The 19676-nt window shown below is 36.6% G+C and overlaps 1 protein-coding gene across 1 annotated transcript in view; it reads left to right on the top strand.

The window, feature by feature from the left end:
• MUC6 (mucin 6, oligomeric mucus/gel-forming) overlaps nucleotides 1-19676 on the top strand; it is a 49718-nt gene that overhangs the window by 8602 nt on the left and 21440 nt on the right. Inside the window, exons 3-28 of the mRNA XM_058025776.1 lie at nucleotides 66-306; nucleotides 929-1055; nucleotides 2168-2255; nucleotides 2654-2763; nucleotides 3728-3935; nucleotides 4714-4836; nucleotides 5503-5623; nucleotides 5943-6081; nucleotides 6240-6344; nucleotides 6684-6756; nucleotides 7024-7161; nucleotides 8001-8162; nucleotides 8653-8747; nucleotides 9403-9535; nucleotides 10181-10430; nucleotides 11561-11613; nucleotides 11736-11845; nucleotides 12595-12746; nucleotides 13513-13654; nucleotides 14119-14229; nucleotides 14598-14783; nucleotides 15198-15437; nucleotides 15863-16019; nucleotides 16761-16904; nucleotides 17427-17489; nucleotides 18341-18388. Of these exons, the coding sequence (XP_057881759.1) occupies nucleotides 66-306; nucleotides 929-1055; nucleotides 2168-2255; nucleotides 2654-2763; nucleotides 3728-3935; nucleotides 4714-4836; nucleotides 5503-5623; nucleotides 5943-6081; nucleotides 6240-6344; nucleotides 6684-6756; nucleotides 7024-7161; nucleotides 8001-8162; nucleotides 8653-8747; nucleotides 9403-9535; nucleotides 10181-10430; nucleotides 11561-11613; nucleotides 11736-11845; nucleotides 12595-12746; nucleotides 13513-13654; nucleotides 14119-14229; nucleotides 14598-14783; nucleotides 15198-15437; nucleotides 15863-16019; nucleotides 16761-16904; nucleotides 17427-17489; nucleotides 18341-18388 (3519 nt within the window). The remainder of the gene's footprint in view (nucleotides 1-65; nucleotides 307-928; nucleotides 1056-2167; nucleotides 2256-2653; nucleotides 2764-3727; nucleotides 3936-4713; nucleotides 4837-5502; nucleotides 5624-5942; nucleotides 6082-6239; nucleotides 6345-6683; nucleotides 6757-7023; nucleotides 7162-8000; nucleotides 8163-8652; nucleotides 8748-9402; nucleotides 9536-10180; nucleotides 10431-11560; nucleotides 11614-11735; nucleotides 11846-12594; nucleotides 12747-13512; nucleotides 13655-14118; nucleotides 14230-14597; nucleotides 14784-15197; nucleotides 15438-15862; nucleotides 16020-16760; nucleotides 16905-17426; nucleotides 17490-18340; nucleotides 18389-19676) is intronic.

Here is a 19676-nt window from a genome sequence, read left to right as displayed (position 1 = left end):
TTATATTTGAAATGCTAATTAAGATGAGCAAATATGCTAAATCCATGTTTCTTTCTCTTTTGTAGTTTTGAGCAAGGATTCCTGCTCTACCTGGGGAGGAGGGCATTTTTCAACCTTTGATAAATACCAGTATGACTTCAGTGGGACTTGCAACTACATCTTCGCAACTGTATGTGATGAGACCAGCCCAGACTTCAATGTTCAGTTCCGTCGTGGGCTGGACAAAAAAATTGCAAGGATCATTATTGAGCTTGGACCTTCTGTTGTCATTGTTGAGAAAGGCAGCATTTCTATCAGGAGTGTTGGGTAAGATTCTGCCGTGAATGGGGCATGAAGTGCTTAGAGGAGGCAGGGAGTTACATAACAGGTGCAGGGAGTTATATAGCAGGTGCACTGACAACTGCTTTGTGTCAAAAATGAATTAACAAATTACTAAAGTTAACACACCTAACTGAACTATACTCCCCTATATATTGCTTCCCATCAAGCACTCATACTCTACAACATTCTCTTTATGGGTTTCTCTGATACTGTCAATTTTCAGTCATAATTCTTACATTAAAATGCCATAGACTCTTCTCAGGATAATCAGCATTAGTTTCACTATAATCAGCTTCATGGTTCTTGAAACAAATAACTGTGCTCTAATAAAACCAAACCAAGTGAAGATACTAAGTCCTGTGCAAATATTGTCAGTAGTAGAATCACTGCAACCCATTTTTGGGTGATCCTGCTATGAAACTGCTTATGTGGATTTTCAATCAACAGAAACTTTCATGTGTTTTGAAATGTCAGCGTTAAAAAGGAAAAAAATTCTGTGTCATGTTGCTGCACGTACTCAGATTGGGTATGTATCATATCCAAAATAAATAACTAATACCTGCATAATCTTGCTATGAGATTGGTTTTTCTTCTCACCTTGTTTCAGTGTCATTCAGTTGCCTTACACCAGCAATGGAATCCAAATAGCACCTTATGGACGCAACATCCGCCTGGTAGCCAAGCTGATGGAGATGGAACTGGTGGTCATGTGGAACAATGATGACTACCTCATGGTTAGTAAAATGTTCTCATAGAGCAGGGAAGAAAATTCTCACTGATTTACTGGAATGGCAAGAACTCTCTGAACTTAATGGGTGCTTTTCCGTGTATTTACTATTTTGATATTTATTCTTTTCCTGTTGTATCCATTCCTCTTGAAATAATCAACTTTGCATATTACTTTCCCTTGCAGCATTGGTAGTTAGCTAAAGCCACCAGTGCTGAGATTTGTGGATACTTGTACATATTTTAATCTTTCCTCAGGGTGTTCCAGCAGCTGCAGTCTTTTTCTTAAGAGATGTTTAAAGTTGTGTAGAACTTAATACTGTATGCCATAGTTTCGACTTTTTTATTGGGCTTCCCTGGGACATCTTTTGGTTTCAAATATCGAGTGCTTCTACCAGTTTCTTTTCTCTTTCCTTTTTCAGAATCTTCTCAGGTTTTCTTTTCAAAATCCCCAATACATTTTCTCAGTGTGACCTTCATATTATTACCACAAAAGACACTGAATTCTAAATTGATTAAGTTGGTTAAAACAAGGAGATGTAGAAAATTGTCTGGGAGATTTATCAGCATTATTATCACAAGTATAAGAGAAAATGCTAGCGTTGGGTTAATCTGACTGTACAAAGAATACAGTTTTATTTCTCTGATCTAAGATTTTAATGATAATTCATTGTTTGTAGCCAGTAGCAATACTATCATTTTAGTCTCCAGAACAACAGAGAACTGAATAACCTTCTTCTGAAAATAGATTGTCTTCCTGTAACCTTAAGTTCCTTAAGAGAAGAAACCTGAAATTTGTGCTCTGTCAACAGAGATATTAGCAAGGCTTCAGCATTATTTTCTTTTTTTCCTGGATCCTTAGAATGTTATCCCCCCTCAATTCCCTGTGTCTTCAAATCTTATTCTTTTTATTAAATACTAATTTTAAAAAATCACTATTTGCCTATTGGGAAAAGACTTCACTGTATACAAAATTCTTCCTCCAAAAAGTCACTGAAATTAATGAGAAGAATCACGTTTAATTGAGTGCTTGCACTGAATTTGTTTGAGAAAGTTATTGCTGTATAGATAATTATACTTAGGGTGATCCTGTAAAATATTTTGTTCTATTTTATTTTAGGTTTTGGCTGAAAAAAAATATATGGGGAAAACATGTGGAATGTGTGGGAACTATGATGGTTATGAATTGAATGAATTTGTCCGTGAAGGTAAGAGACAAGGACATTTCAGAAAGGAGGAGAATGAGTTAAAGTGTGTCAAGGTGAAAATTGAATACTGTGATAGTGTTGCTGTGTATCAGAATTGAGTAAAGCAGTGTCATGGGGCACAAACATTCCTCATATGATTATGCTACACTCTGTTATCTTCTGTAAGCATAATACAATGGGTTCCTCACACAAGTGATAAGGAGACTCTTATCTTTTAGAAACAGGTGGTAAGGATCACACTCTCCTGACTTCCACAAGAGGCAGTTATCGTTGGGAAAATTAACTAGTAGGACATTTAACAGTCAAAGAATAAAATCTGAGTTTTGCTACATCACAGGAACAAGTAAACAAATCAATGCCGTCTTTTTCCTGACAAATTATAACCCTTTAATTTCCAGGTAAATTGCTGGATACATATAAATTTGCTGCATTACAAAAAATGGATGATCCATCAGAGATCTGCCTGTCTGAGGAGATACCAATTTCTGCTGTTCCTCACAAAAAATATGTAAGAAAGATCTTCTTGGCTTCTCTGCAGCATGATTCTTAGCAGGGGGCAAGATAAATAGAAATCAACAACAGAGGGGCAGTGGTTTCATAAAAATTACTTCCATGAAAATGGGTACAGTCAACATCTGTATAGCATGATATGAGAAAGAAAATGAATTCTTTGCATTAAAACCACATTTGAATAAAAGGCCACAGGCGATTTTGAGGCTAGATTTAAATCACTCATAAAAATCAACCAGCATTTAGCTCAGAACTTTCTGGGATTCCAGGCAGGTTATCACAGGAAATTCATGGAAACCAGTAAAGCTTTAAGAACTTTTTATCTAACACCTGGAGACCTGATAGTATAAGCTGTACAGATTTGAAGATATTCACAATGACTACAACATATTGCCAGATAACAGCACTGATAACAGGGACAACCATCATCAACAGCTATCACAGTTCTAAGTGAAAAGAAAATCAGTGTGCCTGAGAACCTTTGAGACCCTACACTGCAGTAGGCACATGATAGGCAACACAAACATGCAGGCACCAGAAATGCACCAAGTGTGTGCTCCAAGAGGAATGAATTTTGTGATCTTCTCATCTGGGATGTTTTTCATGGAACATGTTGTCTCATGTTTGCCATGAGACAACACATTTCCTGTGTGTAATGTTCTCAGCCATTTTTAGGGGGGCTGATGGCACAGAAAGTGACTTAATTTTCAACATAATGAGAAGTGGAATTATTTCAATATATCAAGTTCTTTCTATTGTACAATGAATTTATATTACTTTCTATCTGTGAACTTCTCATGCATTTTAAGTCAAATATCCATTATAAAACTCTGGGGGGAAAAGCAAACAAAGTAACAAGAAAATCTAGCATATTACTAGGAATAACTAGCAGTGTTATTCCGCTGTGGTTTTCATATGAAGGAAACACCACCAGGAACAATATTCTTTCTCTTTTTATTCAGGCTGTGATCTGCTCTCAGCTGCTTAATTTGGTGTCACCAACCTGCAGTGTGCCCAAGGATAGGTTTGTCATTCGTTGCCAGCTTGATATGCAGGACTGCAGTGAGCCAGGACAAAACAACTGCACTTGCTCTACACTGTCAGAGTATTCCAGGCAATGTGCCATGTCCCACCAAATGGTGTTCAACTGGAGAACTGAAAACTTCTGCTGTAAGTTCAAATGGTTTGTTCATGAGAGACTGTGCTTAACTTTTCTGTGTCTTAAATAGAGGGATAATGATAATAACTGGAATATTTTAAAAAGTCTCTACTGTCTTTAATCAAACAAATGATTTTCTTCAGAGAACAGTGTTCTTTGATAAAGCTGTAAGGAGGGCAGGGAAACCTCAAAGAAGGAAGCTCCAAACATGGCTCCTATGTCTAGATCAGTGACAATAAAGTAGATAAACATCCACCAAGTGAAAACTGTTTAACTTCTCAAACTTCCTACAGGGGGCTGCTTGTTCTAAGAACAGTTTTCTTATTACTGTACTTGGAAAATTACCCAGTGAAGAGAGAGCACTTTTAAATAGCCCCCAAAGTCTTTGAACTCTTTTGCTAATAATTGCCTTAGCTCCTTTTATTAAAAGATGATTTTCAGTAGCCCTTTTCAGATGTTCTTATTTACAATGACTGCTTGGAAGCAAAACCTTGAAGTACTACAGAAAATCTGATTTTTTTTTTTATTAGGCTGCCGTATGGCCTGTTTGCCATTCTCCCAGCTTCTGAAAAAATGTTTCCAATTTTTTGGGCAAGAAAAATTAAAGAAAGCCAGAGTGAATATATGATAATATATGAATAAAGAATACTCAAATGAAGAAATTAATATTGAGGCAGGATAAAAGAATGTTAGTGTCAGAAATCAGAAGGTCTTTTCCTTGCTAGGTAGCAGGTGAAATATTCTATGTTTACACTTTAAAAATCTTAAGACTCCCACTGTTTGTTGCAGCTGTGGGAAAATGTTCTGCAAACCAAATCTATGAGGAATGTGGTTCTCCGTGTATTAAAACCTGTTCCAACCCAGAGTACAGCTGTTCCAGTCACTGTACCTATGGCTGCTTTTGTCCAGAAGGTATCATTTCATCATATTCTTAATGGATCACACAAATGTTTTTTGCACATATCCAGTCAAGTGGAATGGACTGCTTAATAATGAACTAGCTGTGCATTTCAGGGCATTGTGCTGCTGGAACTGCTCTTTCTCAGGTAACATAATGTAACTGGAGTCTTGAGTAATTGTGGTCCTTCAAGATGGTTGGTCACTCTTCACAAGAAAAGAGCTATGAATACACTTTCCTCACAAGACCATGGTTTGTGATGGGATAAAGATATGCCATCTGCTTAAAGTTCTTTACTTAAATATACATTGATCAGACACCAGGAAGAGGTAGCATGCTTCAGAGTATTTCTGCAGCATTATGGGAATTTTGTAAATTCCCTTTAAAATTAGTCAATATTAATTCATTACAGAAATTGTGATTATTACTATCATTTGCATTTCAAAATAGGACAATTGACTTTGCTTTCATATGACAAAGTAGTCAAAAGCTGTTGTCACTTGTGAATATTCAGTTTCATTTTAATTAGGAGAAAATATCCTGCATGTTACATCTCAGAGTATGGACACTGGCTGTGCAAGAATAGCATTCTCAGGCTAATTTCAGAAAGCACTCAAGCCATAATTACTGCAGTGCTAAGTGAGGATGGAGAAAAATGTTTTGTTTATCTTCTTTGGCAGGAACTGTTCTTGATGATATCTCGAAGAATCGGACATGTGTTCACATCAGCCAGTGTCCATGTACACTAAATGGGAAAACATATGCTCCTGGTGAGACAATGAAAGCAGCTTGTAGGACCTGGTGAGTAGCAACAGATACTTCCATGAGAGAATAAAAAGTACCTTTACCAGAACATTGGAAAATTTTTGCCTAAAAACATTTTTCGAAGGGCAGCACCTTTCACAGTTTCAGAAAGTTTACTGACAATCCATACAAGAGTTTAGCAACTTTGAATTAAGATGAGCAACTTCAAGTGATATATGTATATAAAGAAAATCAAAGCATAGAAAACAAAAAGAGATAAGTGATAAAAACAACATATTTCATTGCTAGGAAGTAGGTGAGCTTTTAGAGCATGAAGAAAAGAATAACCTTGCACAGAATTTCTTGTTTTCTGCAGTAAATGTGTGATGGGTCAGTGGAACTGCAAAGATTTGCCCTGCCCTGGAAGATGTTCACTGGAAGGAGGCTCCTTTGTTACCACGTTTGATTCGAGGCCATATCGATTCCACGGGGTTTGCACTTATGTTCTTATGAAGGTAATTTCAACAGACTATCAGATGGATATATTTTAGTCAGTATTTGGTTTCCTATTGGAACACAAACTGAGGACTTCATAAGATACACATTTATTCTACAAATCATTGTTATACTGACATGGCTTCTCTTTTTACTTCTCTTTTGCATTTCCCTCCAGAGTTCCAGCCTGCCACACAATGGAACCCTAATGGCTGTGTATGAAAAGACTGGTTATTCTCATTCTGAGACCTCACTTAGTGCTATAATTTACCAATCTGCAAAGGTATGTATTCACTCCACAGGTTCCATCCAGGATTTTATCACTAGATTAGCAAAATAAGTGCTCAAAGTCATTGCTGGTAGCTTCAACTTAAAAATTATGGAAGATAAATACTGAAGATATATTTCTGCTCATGTATACACAGTAAAGATCTCAGTTGCTGCATCAACTCAGGAAGGTATTTTCAGAGTGAAGGATAAAAGCAGCATGTTATAGTGTAAGAAAAGGCTTGAATTAATTTTTTTCTTTTACACAGATCATCAAGAGTACAGCTGCTGAACTTAACATATAAATACCATCTGTAAAGATAGTTACTTCTGGTTCCATGTCTTCTTCTTACAGGACAAAATTGTGATTTCTCAGAATGATCTCCTTACTGATGATGATGAACTCAAGCGGCTGCCTTACAGATCAGGTAAAAAATAAAGGGGGAATATAAGTTATATCCAAATTAAATTGTCTGTTTTTACACAACACAGCATCTTTCACCATCTTTCAATTGCTAATACCAGGGGTTTTTAGAGGAAGGTTAAAGTCTCTTCTGCTGCATCTGTTCCTCTGTGGAGAGTTGTGTGTGGGAGAAGAGTTGTAGACAGAGTGCTAGAACATTTATATATGTGTTAAAATTGTTACCTTGCAGTATCACCAACATCTCTATTTTTAAACGTGCTTGTTCCTTCAGGAGACATCACTGTTTTCAGGCAGTCCTCCATGTACGTTCAGATGCATACAAACTTTGGGCTGGAACTTGCAGTTCAAACGTCGCCTGTGTTCCAGGCCTACGTGAAAGTTGGATCACAATTCAAAGGCAGAACACTTGGTAAATAAACAAATCCCCTTGCAAAAGAGGAAATGTAGGGAGTATAATTTTGTTAACTTAGTATTCATCTTTTAGGAAATCAATTTTCTTCTCCAGATTCAAAGAAAAAAAAACCATTGGAAACTGAATTGATTTTTCACTAATAACTTTAAAATTAATCAAAGAAACTAAAGGTGTCGCATTTTTCATACATAACACATTGCTGTTCTGTATTTTATCTGTGCCTTTTTCAATATGTGCTATACTACACAACGAAGGAGCAACAAATAAGTCTGTGTGGTCTCTGCATCTTGGAGCACAAAGTTCTTTGAATGTAGTGCACGACCACTGTAAACACAATGAGCCTAAGAATCTAAAAGCTTCTGAGCTGGAAATCACCAGATGGAGATGTTTATTGCACAGCAACATTAGCCACACAAGCGTATTTTGCATTCTGATTATGTGGGAATTACAGACAGGCTTTGGCTTTTACAAAATCCTAAATGCATATTCTTTGTCATTGTGCATTTAATATACATAAGAAAACATGCAACTTCAGAAGTTTTTCATGGCCTTTCTTTTTTACATTATTTAAAACCACTTTTTTTCTGAAAAAAAGACAAAAACTTCTCTATGATTTTTGTCATTGATTAGAAACTGACACTCTTAACTTGAGAAGGCGGAGGCTCAGTGACTCAATATGTACATAATCAACATTTTCTGGCTACTTGACCTGAGTAGTCATTGACACTCTATGTAGAACTTCTGAATCAATTGTCTCACTGTGATAGAATGAAACATGGGCCACTGTGCACGCATTCTTTAATTTCCACCGTCCCTTGCATTTCTGATGTTGTCAGGTTTGTGTGGCAATTACAATGGAGACACTACAGATGACTTCATGACTAGCATGGACATCACTGAAGGGACAGCCTCCCTGTTTGTAGATTCCTGGAGGGCAGGAAATTGCCATCCTGCCTTAGAGAGAGAGACTGACCCTTGCGCTTTGAGCCAACTGAACAGTAAGTACATGATGCTGTGGTAACTGATCTCTCCAGCTGGCTTTGTCTGACACTTCCATAAGCCCATACCAGGGAAATGAGAGAGCTGCACAGAAACAGAGACTGAGAGGATTGAACCTCACAAATTCAGATCTGGGATTGAGATGGTGAATGAGAGTGGTTTGATCTGTCTAGTGAAACTGCAATGTCCACAGGTGTCTTAGGTTTGCTCAGCAGTACTGAGACTGAAATCCAGATTTTGTCTTCCCAACTCTCTATTGCTATTGGTCTTAAAAAAAATAAATTGTGAAAAAGAAAAAAAAAGCTCTACTGAGCTACTTTGTACTAGCTGTACAAGAATAGAGTCTGAAAGCTAACAAGGTAGGAATTGTCCTATTGTTCAGTGCATCATTGCCGAAAGTTTGCCTAAAACACCAAATTTTTGAAAATTTCCTTTTCCGTTTTCCCCCCTAACTTTCCCTTTTTAATGTTTATTGTTTACTTTCATTAGAAATATCTGCTGAGACTCATTGCTCCATTCTGACCAAGAAGGGTACAGTGTTTGAGAAATGCCATGCTGTGGTGAACCCTATTCCTTTCTACAAGGTATGAAGTTATTATGATGGATGTTGGACAGAGGGAGTCCAAATATAAACCAGATTGTACTCATATACAGTGTCCCACGCATTGAATCAGCAATGCAGAGAAGCTTAGGAACAGGTCTGGTTTTGAAAATTATGTCTCCACCACACTGAAAGTCTGTTTGGTCACAGGCACCAGTCCCATCCCTGTGAATCAGAAAATATTTTTGCTCATGCTGCAGTTGTCCATGACAACAACTTTAACTGTGTAAAGTGTCGATTTTACCATGTGCATAATTGAGTTTAGTACTTGTCAATCTACACAAAACATTTTGAATATTAAAAATGAGAAGGAGCAAATGAACAAAGGCATTTTTTAGGGTACTAAGTATATTTTATTTACATCAGCAATGCAATTACTCAGATATTTTCCATGAGATTTAGTTATGCAGTAATATGTATCTTGTGTGACTTAGTTCTGTAGTTCAGCATAGAATCATATTGGTTGGGAAAGCTTTTTGAGATCATTGAGTCCAACCACAAATACAACAATGCCAAGTCCACCACTACACCATGTCCCTAAATGTCACATCCACATGTCTTTCAAATACCTTCAGGGTTTAGCACTTCCAAATGTCTGGTCCCCAGTAACAAAGTACTCTCTGTGTGTTGGGTTTCAGAGATGTGTCTACCAAGCCTGTAATTATGAGGAGACCTTTCCTTATATTTGTTCTGCACTGGGATCATATGCACGAGCATGCAGCTCCATGGGTTTAATCCTTGAGAACTGGAGGAGCAGTATGGACAATTGCAGTGAGTACCTGAACCAGCTCTTAGTGGTCTGCCATCAGATGAGTAGTGAGGAAATAGTGATCAGAAAAAAGACCTGCAATTGGGTAACAAATATCCAACTATTAGATATCTTTCTAGAGTCTGTCTCAACAGGGTTGTTATTTCAAGACTATATGAAAAAGATTGTTCATATGCTTTAAGGTGAGCATGTGGATGCTTCCAGGACTTGATAATTAAGGTATAGAATAGCCAGAAAAATAAAGCTATCCTGTAAAATGGGAAAGAACTAGGGAAAACTGACTACAGATTTTATTTTATAATTTTGTAACTCAGACACATGCATGGGTTTCACTGTTACTCAAAAATACACTGATATTTCTGCTAAGCTTCCTTTGCATTATTAAATTCCAAGATTCACAAAAAAGCTGTAAGGTATTTTACCTGCCTGAAACTTCTGAACCAGCTGCATAGTTTGCTGTTAAGTCTTGGTCTGCAAAATGTTTTGCTAGAGCTCCACGTCCACAGGAAGAGAAGCAGCTGGAAGCATTAAGCAATGAAACTATTGGCACAAAATAAGCAGCACATAATAAGCAAAAGGACGTTATCTTTTATGAGGAAGACAATCAGTAAATGAAGTTTAACATACGCTCTTGTCTTGTTTTATAGCCATTACTTGCACTGGCAATCAAACATTCAGCTACAACACTCAGGCATGTGACAGGACATGCTTGTCACTCTCCAACCGAGCCCTGGAATGCCATCCAACTGATATTCCTATTGAAGGCTGCCAGTGTCCTAAAGGAATGTACCTGAACCACAAGAATGAGTGTGTTCATAAATCTCATTGTCCTTGCTACTTAGAGGACAGAAAGTACATCCTGCCTGACCAGTCAACAATGACTGGTGGGATCACCTGGTAAGTGTGTCAAGTTTAAAGGAGAACAAAGTGAAAATGGAGAAGAGGGGGTCGTCATGTCTCTATCAAGGGGCAACTACAGTAAGCAGACAAGCACCACACAGCTACTTACTCAGTGGAGGAGAATCAGGACAACAGCAAGAAACCTTATGGGTAGAGATATAGACAGTTTACTAAATTTCTTTATGAATAATAAGCAAGAAGCTTATTTAAAAGCAAAGCATCATGAACAATCAAAGCTAAGTAAGGAATTGATTCAGAACTTCCTGTCAGCAGGCAGCCATTCAGATGTTTCCAGGAAAACATGAATTTGCCATGCATAATGGTTTGCTGGGAAGATGAGTACTGTAACTCAGAACATCCCTCCTTCTTCCTTCTTTACCTGAGCTTTTATTGCTGAGCTTGATGTGGTATAGTATGGAATCTTTCTTTGGTCAGTGGGGTCAGCTCTCCTGGGTGTGTCCCCTCCTAGTTTCTGTTCAGAATGAAAGCACTTTGCTTCTCAGCCTCCTCCCTGGCAGGGCAGCCTGAGGAGAAAGAATGCTGGGACCCTGCTCAGCACCAGCTAAAACAACATTGTGTTATCAACAACATTTTGGTCACAAATCCAAAACACAGCACCATTGAGCTGCTAAAAAGAAAATTAACTCCATTCCAGCCCAAACCAGTACAGTCTCCTTTATTTTTAATAGCATAAATTTATTTTTCAAGACAACTTTTTTGCCCTTTTCTAAACTACAGATATTCTAACTGAGCAGATAGCATTTTACTTACCTTCAGCTTGGAAATGTTACAGAGAAAAATAAAAAATAATAGCTGAGATCTGATTATTCCTACTAGGAGATTTTGTCAACAGTACTTAGCTATATTCCAGACAAACTTCTGGAATAACTTGATAGGCCATCCTCATAGTGACAATTGCCTATTAGTGATAACAGGCATTCACTTTCCAAAATGATGTTACTTTATAATACAAAAAGTGAAGAGACACATTCAAGACTCATATTCTACTTCAAAGGATGGGAAGGAGGTCATAACATGAGAGAAAAATTTTTAATAACACAATTCTGCAAAAAATCAAAAATTCTTTCTTAGAAGAGATTTTCATTGATTTTTTTTTTTCTTCCTAGCTACTGTGTTAATGGGAGGCTAAGTTGCACAGGCAAACTTCAAAATCCTGCAGGTAGGAGTCTGATATTGTTTACTTAGAAATATTTTCTGTCCTTTATTTTGTAAAATTACTACTTCACTGTTCTCTTCTATGTTAATTTCTCCTCAATGTTAATTTTTCTTCCTTTTTCCTAGAAAACTGCAAAGCTCCTAAGAAATACATATCATGTTCTGACAATTTAGAAAACAAGTATGGAGCTGCATGTGCCCCTACCTGTCAAATGCTGGCTACTGGAATTGAATGTGTGAGTTTCACAGCTCTCGGATATTTATCCTTTTGAGAGAGGTAGAATGTTCTAGTTGTTACTTAAAACTAGACTACATTGCTTCTAGTGAAATTGAAGGAATTATTTTATTTTACATGATGCAGTTAAATATCAGGCTGTGGACAGAAAAATTGTACCTATATTTAAGAAGTTATTAAAGAAATTAATTGCATGAAATAATGAATTAAATTCTATTAGAATAAAAATCCATTAAGGATGATTAACTACATGGCTATAATCTCTGGCTCAGGTACTCCATAAGCTGTGACTCCATGTCAATGGAAATATGGGGTTTCTGCATCCTGTTCTATTTTTTCTCAACTCTTAGCTGCTGTTGATCACAGAATGCAGGAGACCTGGGCCAGGTGAAGATCTGGGCTGTCCTAATAGGGTTTTCTTACATTAAGGAAACAGACTAATTGGAAAAATTGTAATAAGCTTCCTTGATATGAAGAATATTCTGTTGTACTGTTTTTGAAAGACTGGTAGTGATGGAAGATAAATTTTTCAGTCTTCAGGTATGTTTAGTATCTCAGACCACAAGTATAAGTTACAGCTTCAATGAAACTAGTTCAACTGACAGCATATTAATACAAGGAACATCACAAAACTAAAATCAAGCTCAAACAGAACTTGGCGCAGGTTCACTCTTGACACCATTCACATCCAAGATAAAATGCATCTCACAATCTTTTCCTTTTGTTTTGCAATCTGTTGGCCTTTCCCAGATACCCACAAAGTGTGAATCAGGCTGTGTCTGTGCTGATGGCCTCTATGAAAATCTTGATGGCAAGTGTGTGCCAGCTGAGGAGTGTCCATGTGAATATGGTGGCCTTGCTTATGGAAGAGGTGAACAAATCCAGACAGAATGTGAGATCTGGTAAGAATAATAGGGTTTTTCATTGCAAATCTTCTGTTTTACTGAAATGTCACATAAAAATAAGTGTTTAACTGACTTGAGAGTAGGAAATGGCAACAGCTGAAAGGAAGAAATACCATGACAGAGTACGGGGATTAACGAGAGAGAGAAGCTTAACATTTGATAATATGTGTATGGATAAGAGTCATTGTACCAGCTTCAGGGATAATTTCTGCCTTATGTATGTCCAGGAATAAAGGCATCAGTAGGGCCTGTGACTATAAATGATATAAAGACAAGTATTATTAACAACCCACTTAAGTAAAGATGAGGGCAAATCTATCTTTCTTTTCTGTAGATAAAAGCAACCACCCCCAAAAAGATTCCCATCTCTTTAGCAGCATTCTCAAAGTACTTTATTCCCTTTCCAGTTACTAATCTATTATTTAAAAAAACCAAAACAACACTCCCCAAACTACACAGAGCAGTGATTTCTGATCTCATTAAGAGCAAAAATAAATGGGTTTTATATACTTTTTCTTTAATGATAAAAGTACAAAAAGACAAAAAATACAAAGTACAAAAAGGTTTCTTCTTTATTATTAATTCATTTTCTAGGCAGTCCATAAATTTTAATTCTAGTTCTTATATTAACCATAACTTGGTCTCAGTATACATTAGTCCATTATCTGAACATGTTATTGATAAAAGTGGATATGTATAAAAATAAGCAGATGAAGATGGCATTTCTTTGATATCTGAGTGTGGTTTCTGTTCTCACTCCCAGCACTTGCACAAAAGGCAAATGGAAATGTGTTCAGAAAACAAGGTGTTCCTCCACCTGTAATCTGTATGGAGAAGGCCACATCACCACCTTTGATGGACAGCGTTTTGTGTTTGATGGCAACTGTGAATACATATTGGCTATGGTAACCTGCTTCCTTCTGGTTATTGCAGCAGCATCTCAGCATCAAGAAATAGCTGGGTTTAAGAGACTAACAAAAATGTGCTAGGATGCATCAATAAACAATACAGCACTTTGAATCTTTATAACCACTTACTGAGTTTCTATATATTATGTTTATTTCAATGCTTAGAATGAAAATATTTTACTTCTAAAATACCGTAATTTTCATGCAGTTATGACCAATTTTATATTTTAAAAAAATTGTTTAAATAGTCATTGTATTCTGTACCAGATAAATACGTCTTTTAGGGAAGTTACATCAGTTTGACCAGCAAAGCAGAGGTCATTGCCTCGTAAAACAGAATTACTCGTGACATTTTAAGCATCCTGTGTTTTCTTATACTTTAATGTTTTAAGTTGGAAGACTTCAGGCACAGTCTACTGAGCCTTTGTGCTTCTTGTGGTTTGTTTTGGGTATTTTTTTAGGATGGCTGCAGTGTTAATAGACCCATTTCCTCTTTCAAAATTGTTACTGAGAATGTCATCTGTGGGAAATCAGGAGTTACGTGCTCCAGATCCATCAGCATTTACCTTGGGGTAAGCTCTTCTTTCTGCCATTATCCAGCTGAATAGATTTTAAAAACAGGTTTTCTTTATTTATTGGAAGCTTTAGCTGTATCTTAAGAGAAAATTTCACTTACAAGATTTATGTGCTAAACCTAGAGCCTTGGTTTTAGTAGGAAATGCCATAGCTATTTGTTTGGGTTTTTAAAATTCTCATGTTGTGTTTCATTCTCCAAGAATCTTGTGTATGTAGAAGCCAGGAAATTTTTAAGTTTACTCTGCAGTGAATTGCTCAATCAAAAAAGTACTGTTTTCCTGCTGCAGTATCACAGCAGCTGAACTTCAGCAAGGAAAATACTGAAACTTGGTAAGTTGTAACTCCCAAATAAATTTTCTTCCAGAATCTGACAATCATACTGAGAGACGAAACCTTCGCTATCTCTGGGGAAAATCCTGGTATAAAATACAAAGTGAAAAAGAATGCCCTTCACCTGATGTTTGATATCATTATCCCAGGAAAATACAACATGACTCTTATTTGGAATAAGCACATGAACTTCTTCATCAAGATCTCCAGAGAAACACAGGTATTGCAGAATAATTTCCTAAAGTGTCCCTCCATTCAAATTGAACATTTGATTATGGTTGCCTTGAATCTCTGTGATGGCAAAGATTTTCCAGAACTGCTACCAGCAATTAATTTTAAGCATTATCTCCAAAACAGCAGAGATCTTCACAAGAGGCTAACTTTTAAGGGATTTCTATACTGCATTCATGAAATTTTTGGGCTAAGTGTTTTTAATTTATGCAGTTGCACATTTGAATTTGATCTCTAAATGTGAGAGTTCACAGTTTAGAGGAGAAACCCATGCACAAGTATGTTATGAGAGAGTATTTGTAGATGACATTGACTCCTAAAGCACAGGAAACAGTCAGTGACCAAAAGGAAAGGTGAGAACTGTAACTTACTGAATTGATATTGGTACTTTCATTGAATCTAGGAAACCATCTGTGGTTTGTGTGGTAACTATAATGGCAACATGAAGGATGACTTTGAAACTCGAAGCAAATACGTGGCATCAAACGAGCTGGAATTCGTCAACTCTTGGAAAGAGAATCCCCTCTGTGGGGATGTGTACTTTGTAGTGGACCCCTGTAGCAAGAACCCTTATCGTAAAGCATGGGCAGAGAAGACATGTTCCATCATCAACAGCCATGTTTTTTCTGCCTGTCACAATAAGGTAAGAATTTATTTTCTCTTTATTTATAAGCATAATCCGTATTCTTCCAAATGCTCACGCTCTAACAGGTGATTTTCTGTTTGGTAAAATGTTTCAGCAAAATACATATAAAAATGCTTATGGCTCACATTTACGTTAATTTTCTTTTTCTTTTTTTTATTTGCACTTCACGAGCCCTTTTGTGAACACAAACACTATGTATGCTATTAACTGATTAGCTAAAACTACAAGAGTGAAAAAAGAATGAAGACTTAAGAATTGGGAATTAGTCAATCTGTTGGTGATGCCTGATATTGATCAATACATTTTCAGGTGGTGAAAACCAGTGAGAAATGTGGATAATGCTGCAGTGGCTATGCATATACACAGAGCATGATAGGCACAAATCGATCTTGGAAAATAAATCCCTTCCTTTTGCCATGCAGGTGAATCGGATGCCCTACTACGAGGCCTGTGTCCGAGACTCCTGTGGGTGTGACATTGGAGGGGACTGCCAGTGCATGTGTGACGCCATCGCAGTCTACGCCATGGCATGCTTGGAAAAAGGCATCTGCATTGACTGGAGGACTCCTGAGTTCTGTCGTGAGTTTCCTTAAGCTCTCCTTAAACAGGTTTAAGCGATTTTTATTATCAGTATATTCATTTGGCAGCATGGGAAACAGTAATAACTACCTCAGAGTTTGCATTTTGTCCATGGGCAAAGAGTTAACTTCAGTCACCCAGGTTTTGAAATCTGTACTTTACCAAAATATTTTAATTCTTTTTACCATGGAATAATGAGAAAATAATGTGCTCACAGAAAGCAGATTGTTTCTTCTGCTATCATTGTATAGCAGAAGTGTATAGTGTATAGTGCACTGTGAGTTTGCCAGCAGAGAAAGCATGAAATTGTAAAAAAATATGTTTCATTTGAGCTATGGTGAAATCAATTTCTGTGTGGATGTCAAGGGAATATACACAGCTGTGTTGGCTGGAACACTGTAAAACAGGAAAATGACATCAAGGTGTTCCAAAACAGCAAATACAAAGGAAAAAAGAGGATGAACATGCTACAAATCAATGTTAGAGTTGTCATCTTTGATGATTTTTTTCCACATTTCAATATACTGTGTATGAAAAGTTGTGGAAATGTCATCATACTGTACTTGCAAAAAAGAATCTGACTTCTGTGAGTTAAAATACTTACATCAGAAGCTAATCACTGCAGTGAAGCTTTTTTTATTCCAACTGTTAATTGATTTTGTCTTCCTTCTAGTACTTTGGAAGTATCACGTTATTAATTTGAAAAAGAAAAATCTTCTCTCTTGCTTGTCCTTTCTTTAGCTGTCTATTGTGAGTATTACAATTCTCATAAAAGAAAAGGAATCGATGATGCTTTTTCCCATGGCTACGACGATGACAAATGCACCTGGCACTACAGGCCTTGTAACTGTCCAAATCAAAACTACAAATATGTCAATATTGAAGGTAATAATCTCTACTACTGTAAACCAGGAAACAGTAACATAATTGTTTCAGTGCTGTTGTGTTTTTTTTTTATCAGTCATGCCACAGTTCAATAATGATAATCTAATTGATGTTATTTTTGAAGAAGTTTTGCTGATATTTCCCTTACTAGTAGTGTTTTAAATACATAATCAACTCAGTAGATGTACTAAATTTAGCATTATATCAAGCTCAGGCTGTCTGGAAGAGAAATTCTGACTTGCACCAAATCAAAAGAATGCACTCTACTTGGGAAAGAAAATGTGGAGAGAGAAATTAATATTTTTATTAAACAAATGGATAAAGCTGGAGAAAATATACAAATTCCTACATAGACAAAACCTCTTCCTGAGGATAACATTGGAAATACTTACCTGAATAGATTATGTTGAATGTGATACTTTTTTTTAAAAACAGATATATAATATATTCAATTATAAATAGTGTAAATTAAATTCCTTTCTCTGAGAAATGTAAAACAAACTTCTCTTCCCCTTTCTTCAGGCTGTTACAACTGCTCTCATGATGAATACTTTGACCATGAAGAAGAAAGGTGCATGCCATGTGGTAAGCAGCATTTCTTTCTCCACAGTAACTTGAAAACCACACTACAACTTTTGCCCAGACTCAGAGAAGATATTTTTCTAGTATCTCTCCATAAATGAGTGTTCATCTAAACACAACTTCCTTTCAAAATAAACCCATTACTATATTTCTTGTAAAATACAGTATTGGTGTTCTAATCTGTGTGAGTCACAGGCTCAGCAGAGCTGTGAGTCTCAGAGGTGTTCAACACATTTCACAGGAAATAAAGGGAAACGTGTAGCAGAAGAGCAGATTTAGCTACTGGACTCAGTAAATATGTTTCTAGATTTTTTTTTTTTAATTAGCTTGAGGTTTATTACCATATATCTTATTTCCATGAAAACCTATCTTAATAAATAAGGTTTTGGATAGACTCTAGCTGGACAGTTTGGATTTTCATGCAGATGTAAAAAAACATTAAGAACAAATGTTTTTTAAGAAAAATTAAGAAAAAAATTAAGAAAAATTAAGAACAAAATTCTCAAACAAAATTCTGTCTTGGATAACCAGGATCTCAGCTAGTGATCTCCCTTACATACAAAACCATGTTCCACTATCCCTGAAAACTGAGGTGCCCTTAGCCATAAAAGTCATAACAAAGATAGGAAAAACTTTAGACTAGTGTTCTTTATAATAATGAGATGTATTGAGTTCTTTGTAATTAAGTTCTTTGATGTGAATTTGACCACTGAAAATGTAAGATTAAATACTTTCAGGAATAGCTCAGTAATTAGCACAGTTCTTGGAATCCAATTCAATGAGATGTACCTTATCTGGGATATTTTAATATGTTTTTATTCACAAATATCACCTGTTTTGCCTTTATGTAACAGGACAAGTAAATGTTACCACCACACCCGAACCATCTTCACCTTTACCAGGTTAGTTTACACAGTTGACCAATTGTGTAACTCACACACTGATATTATGTCCTGATAAGTGTTTATGAAATCAATAATGTTCTTTTTTGTGTGATATAGCAGCATTATCAGTTTCACATGCATAAGGTGAAATGATGAAAAATGTCCTTGTACCATAATATCCTGGGCAGCATCAAAAGCTGCACAGCCCGTAGGGCAAGACTGGGCACTGTGCCCCTCTGCTCTGATGAGAGCCCACCTGGAATGCTCTGTCCAGCTCTGCAGTCTTTAATTCAAGAAAGACAGAGGAGGGCCACAAAAATGACCAGAGGGCTGGAACACCTCTCTTGTGAGAAAAGGCTGAGATCTGGGGTTGTTCAGCATGGGGAGGAGAAAGGTCCATGGAGATCTCTTTGTGGCTTTTCAGTACTAGAATGGGGCTTATAAGAAAGATGGAGACAGACTTTTTAAGTAGGGCCTGTTCTGATGGGACAAGGGGTAATGGTTTTAAATCAGAAGAGAGTAAATTCAAACTAGATATAAGGAAGAAATTGTTTGTGACGAGGCTGGTGAAACACTGGAAGATGTTGCCTGGAGACTCTGTTGAATTCCCTTACCTGGAAGCATTCCATTAAGGCTGGAAAGGCATTTGAGCAACCTGATCTAGTTGTAGACATCTCTGCTCATTGCAGAGGGAATGGATTAGATTATCTTTAATAGTCTAAGCCAACCCAAGGCATTCTATGACAAAAAGGATCTCTCATAAATTTATGCCAAATCTTACCAGGGACTGGCCATATAACACTTCAGCAATTGAAGAAAGTCTTGATGGAAAGGTGTGACTGACTATACCAAATCCCTGATACAGGATATAGCCTGATACAGGAAAGGAATCTACAGATCTTGATCTTAAGTTTGTTAGAAATTCCATTAATTTCCCTGAAGACAGGTGGTATTGGAAAACTTTATTCTGTGGGTTGTGTGAATAATGAAATTATGGATACTATTTGATAGAGTATTGGAATATTGTTCCATCTCTGCTGATAGGAACTAGGGTTTATGCCAGATTCACTTTAAAGTCAAGAGAAAGGTATTTCCAAGAATACCTCTTTAATGTATTCATTGCACATAATAGCAAAGGAAGCAATGGATAACAGCTCTTCAAGGTTTAATTTAAAAGGTAATGGGTTTTAATAGTAGCTACTGCTAATAGATAGCTATAAAAACACTTATTTTACTTTAGAAAAATTCCATTAATATATATGTTATCAATAGATTATTGAGGACTATTTCTCATCTTTCAATTTTG

This window comes from Melospiza georgiana, chromosome 6 (assembly GCF_028018845.1).
Source record: "Melospiza georgiana isolate bMelGeo1 chromosome 6, bMelGeo1.pri, whole genome shotgun sequence".
Lineage (NCBI taxonomy): Eukaryota > Metazoa > Chordata > Aves > Passeriformes > Passerellidae > Melospiza > Melospiza georgiana.
This window is presented reverse-complemented; position numbering and strand designations above follow the sequence as displayed.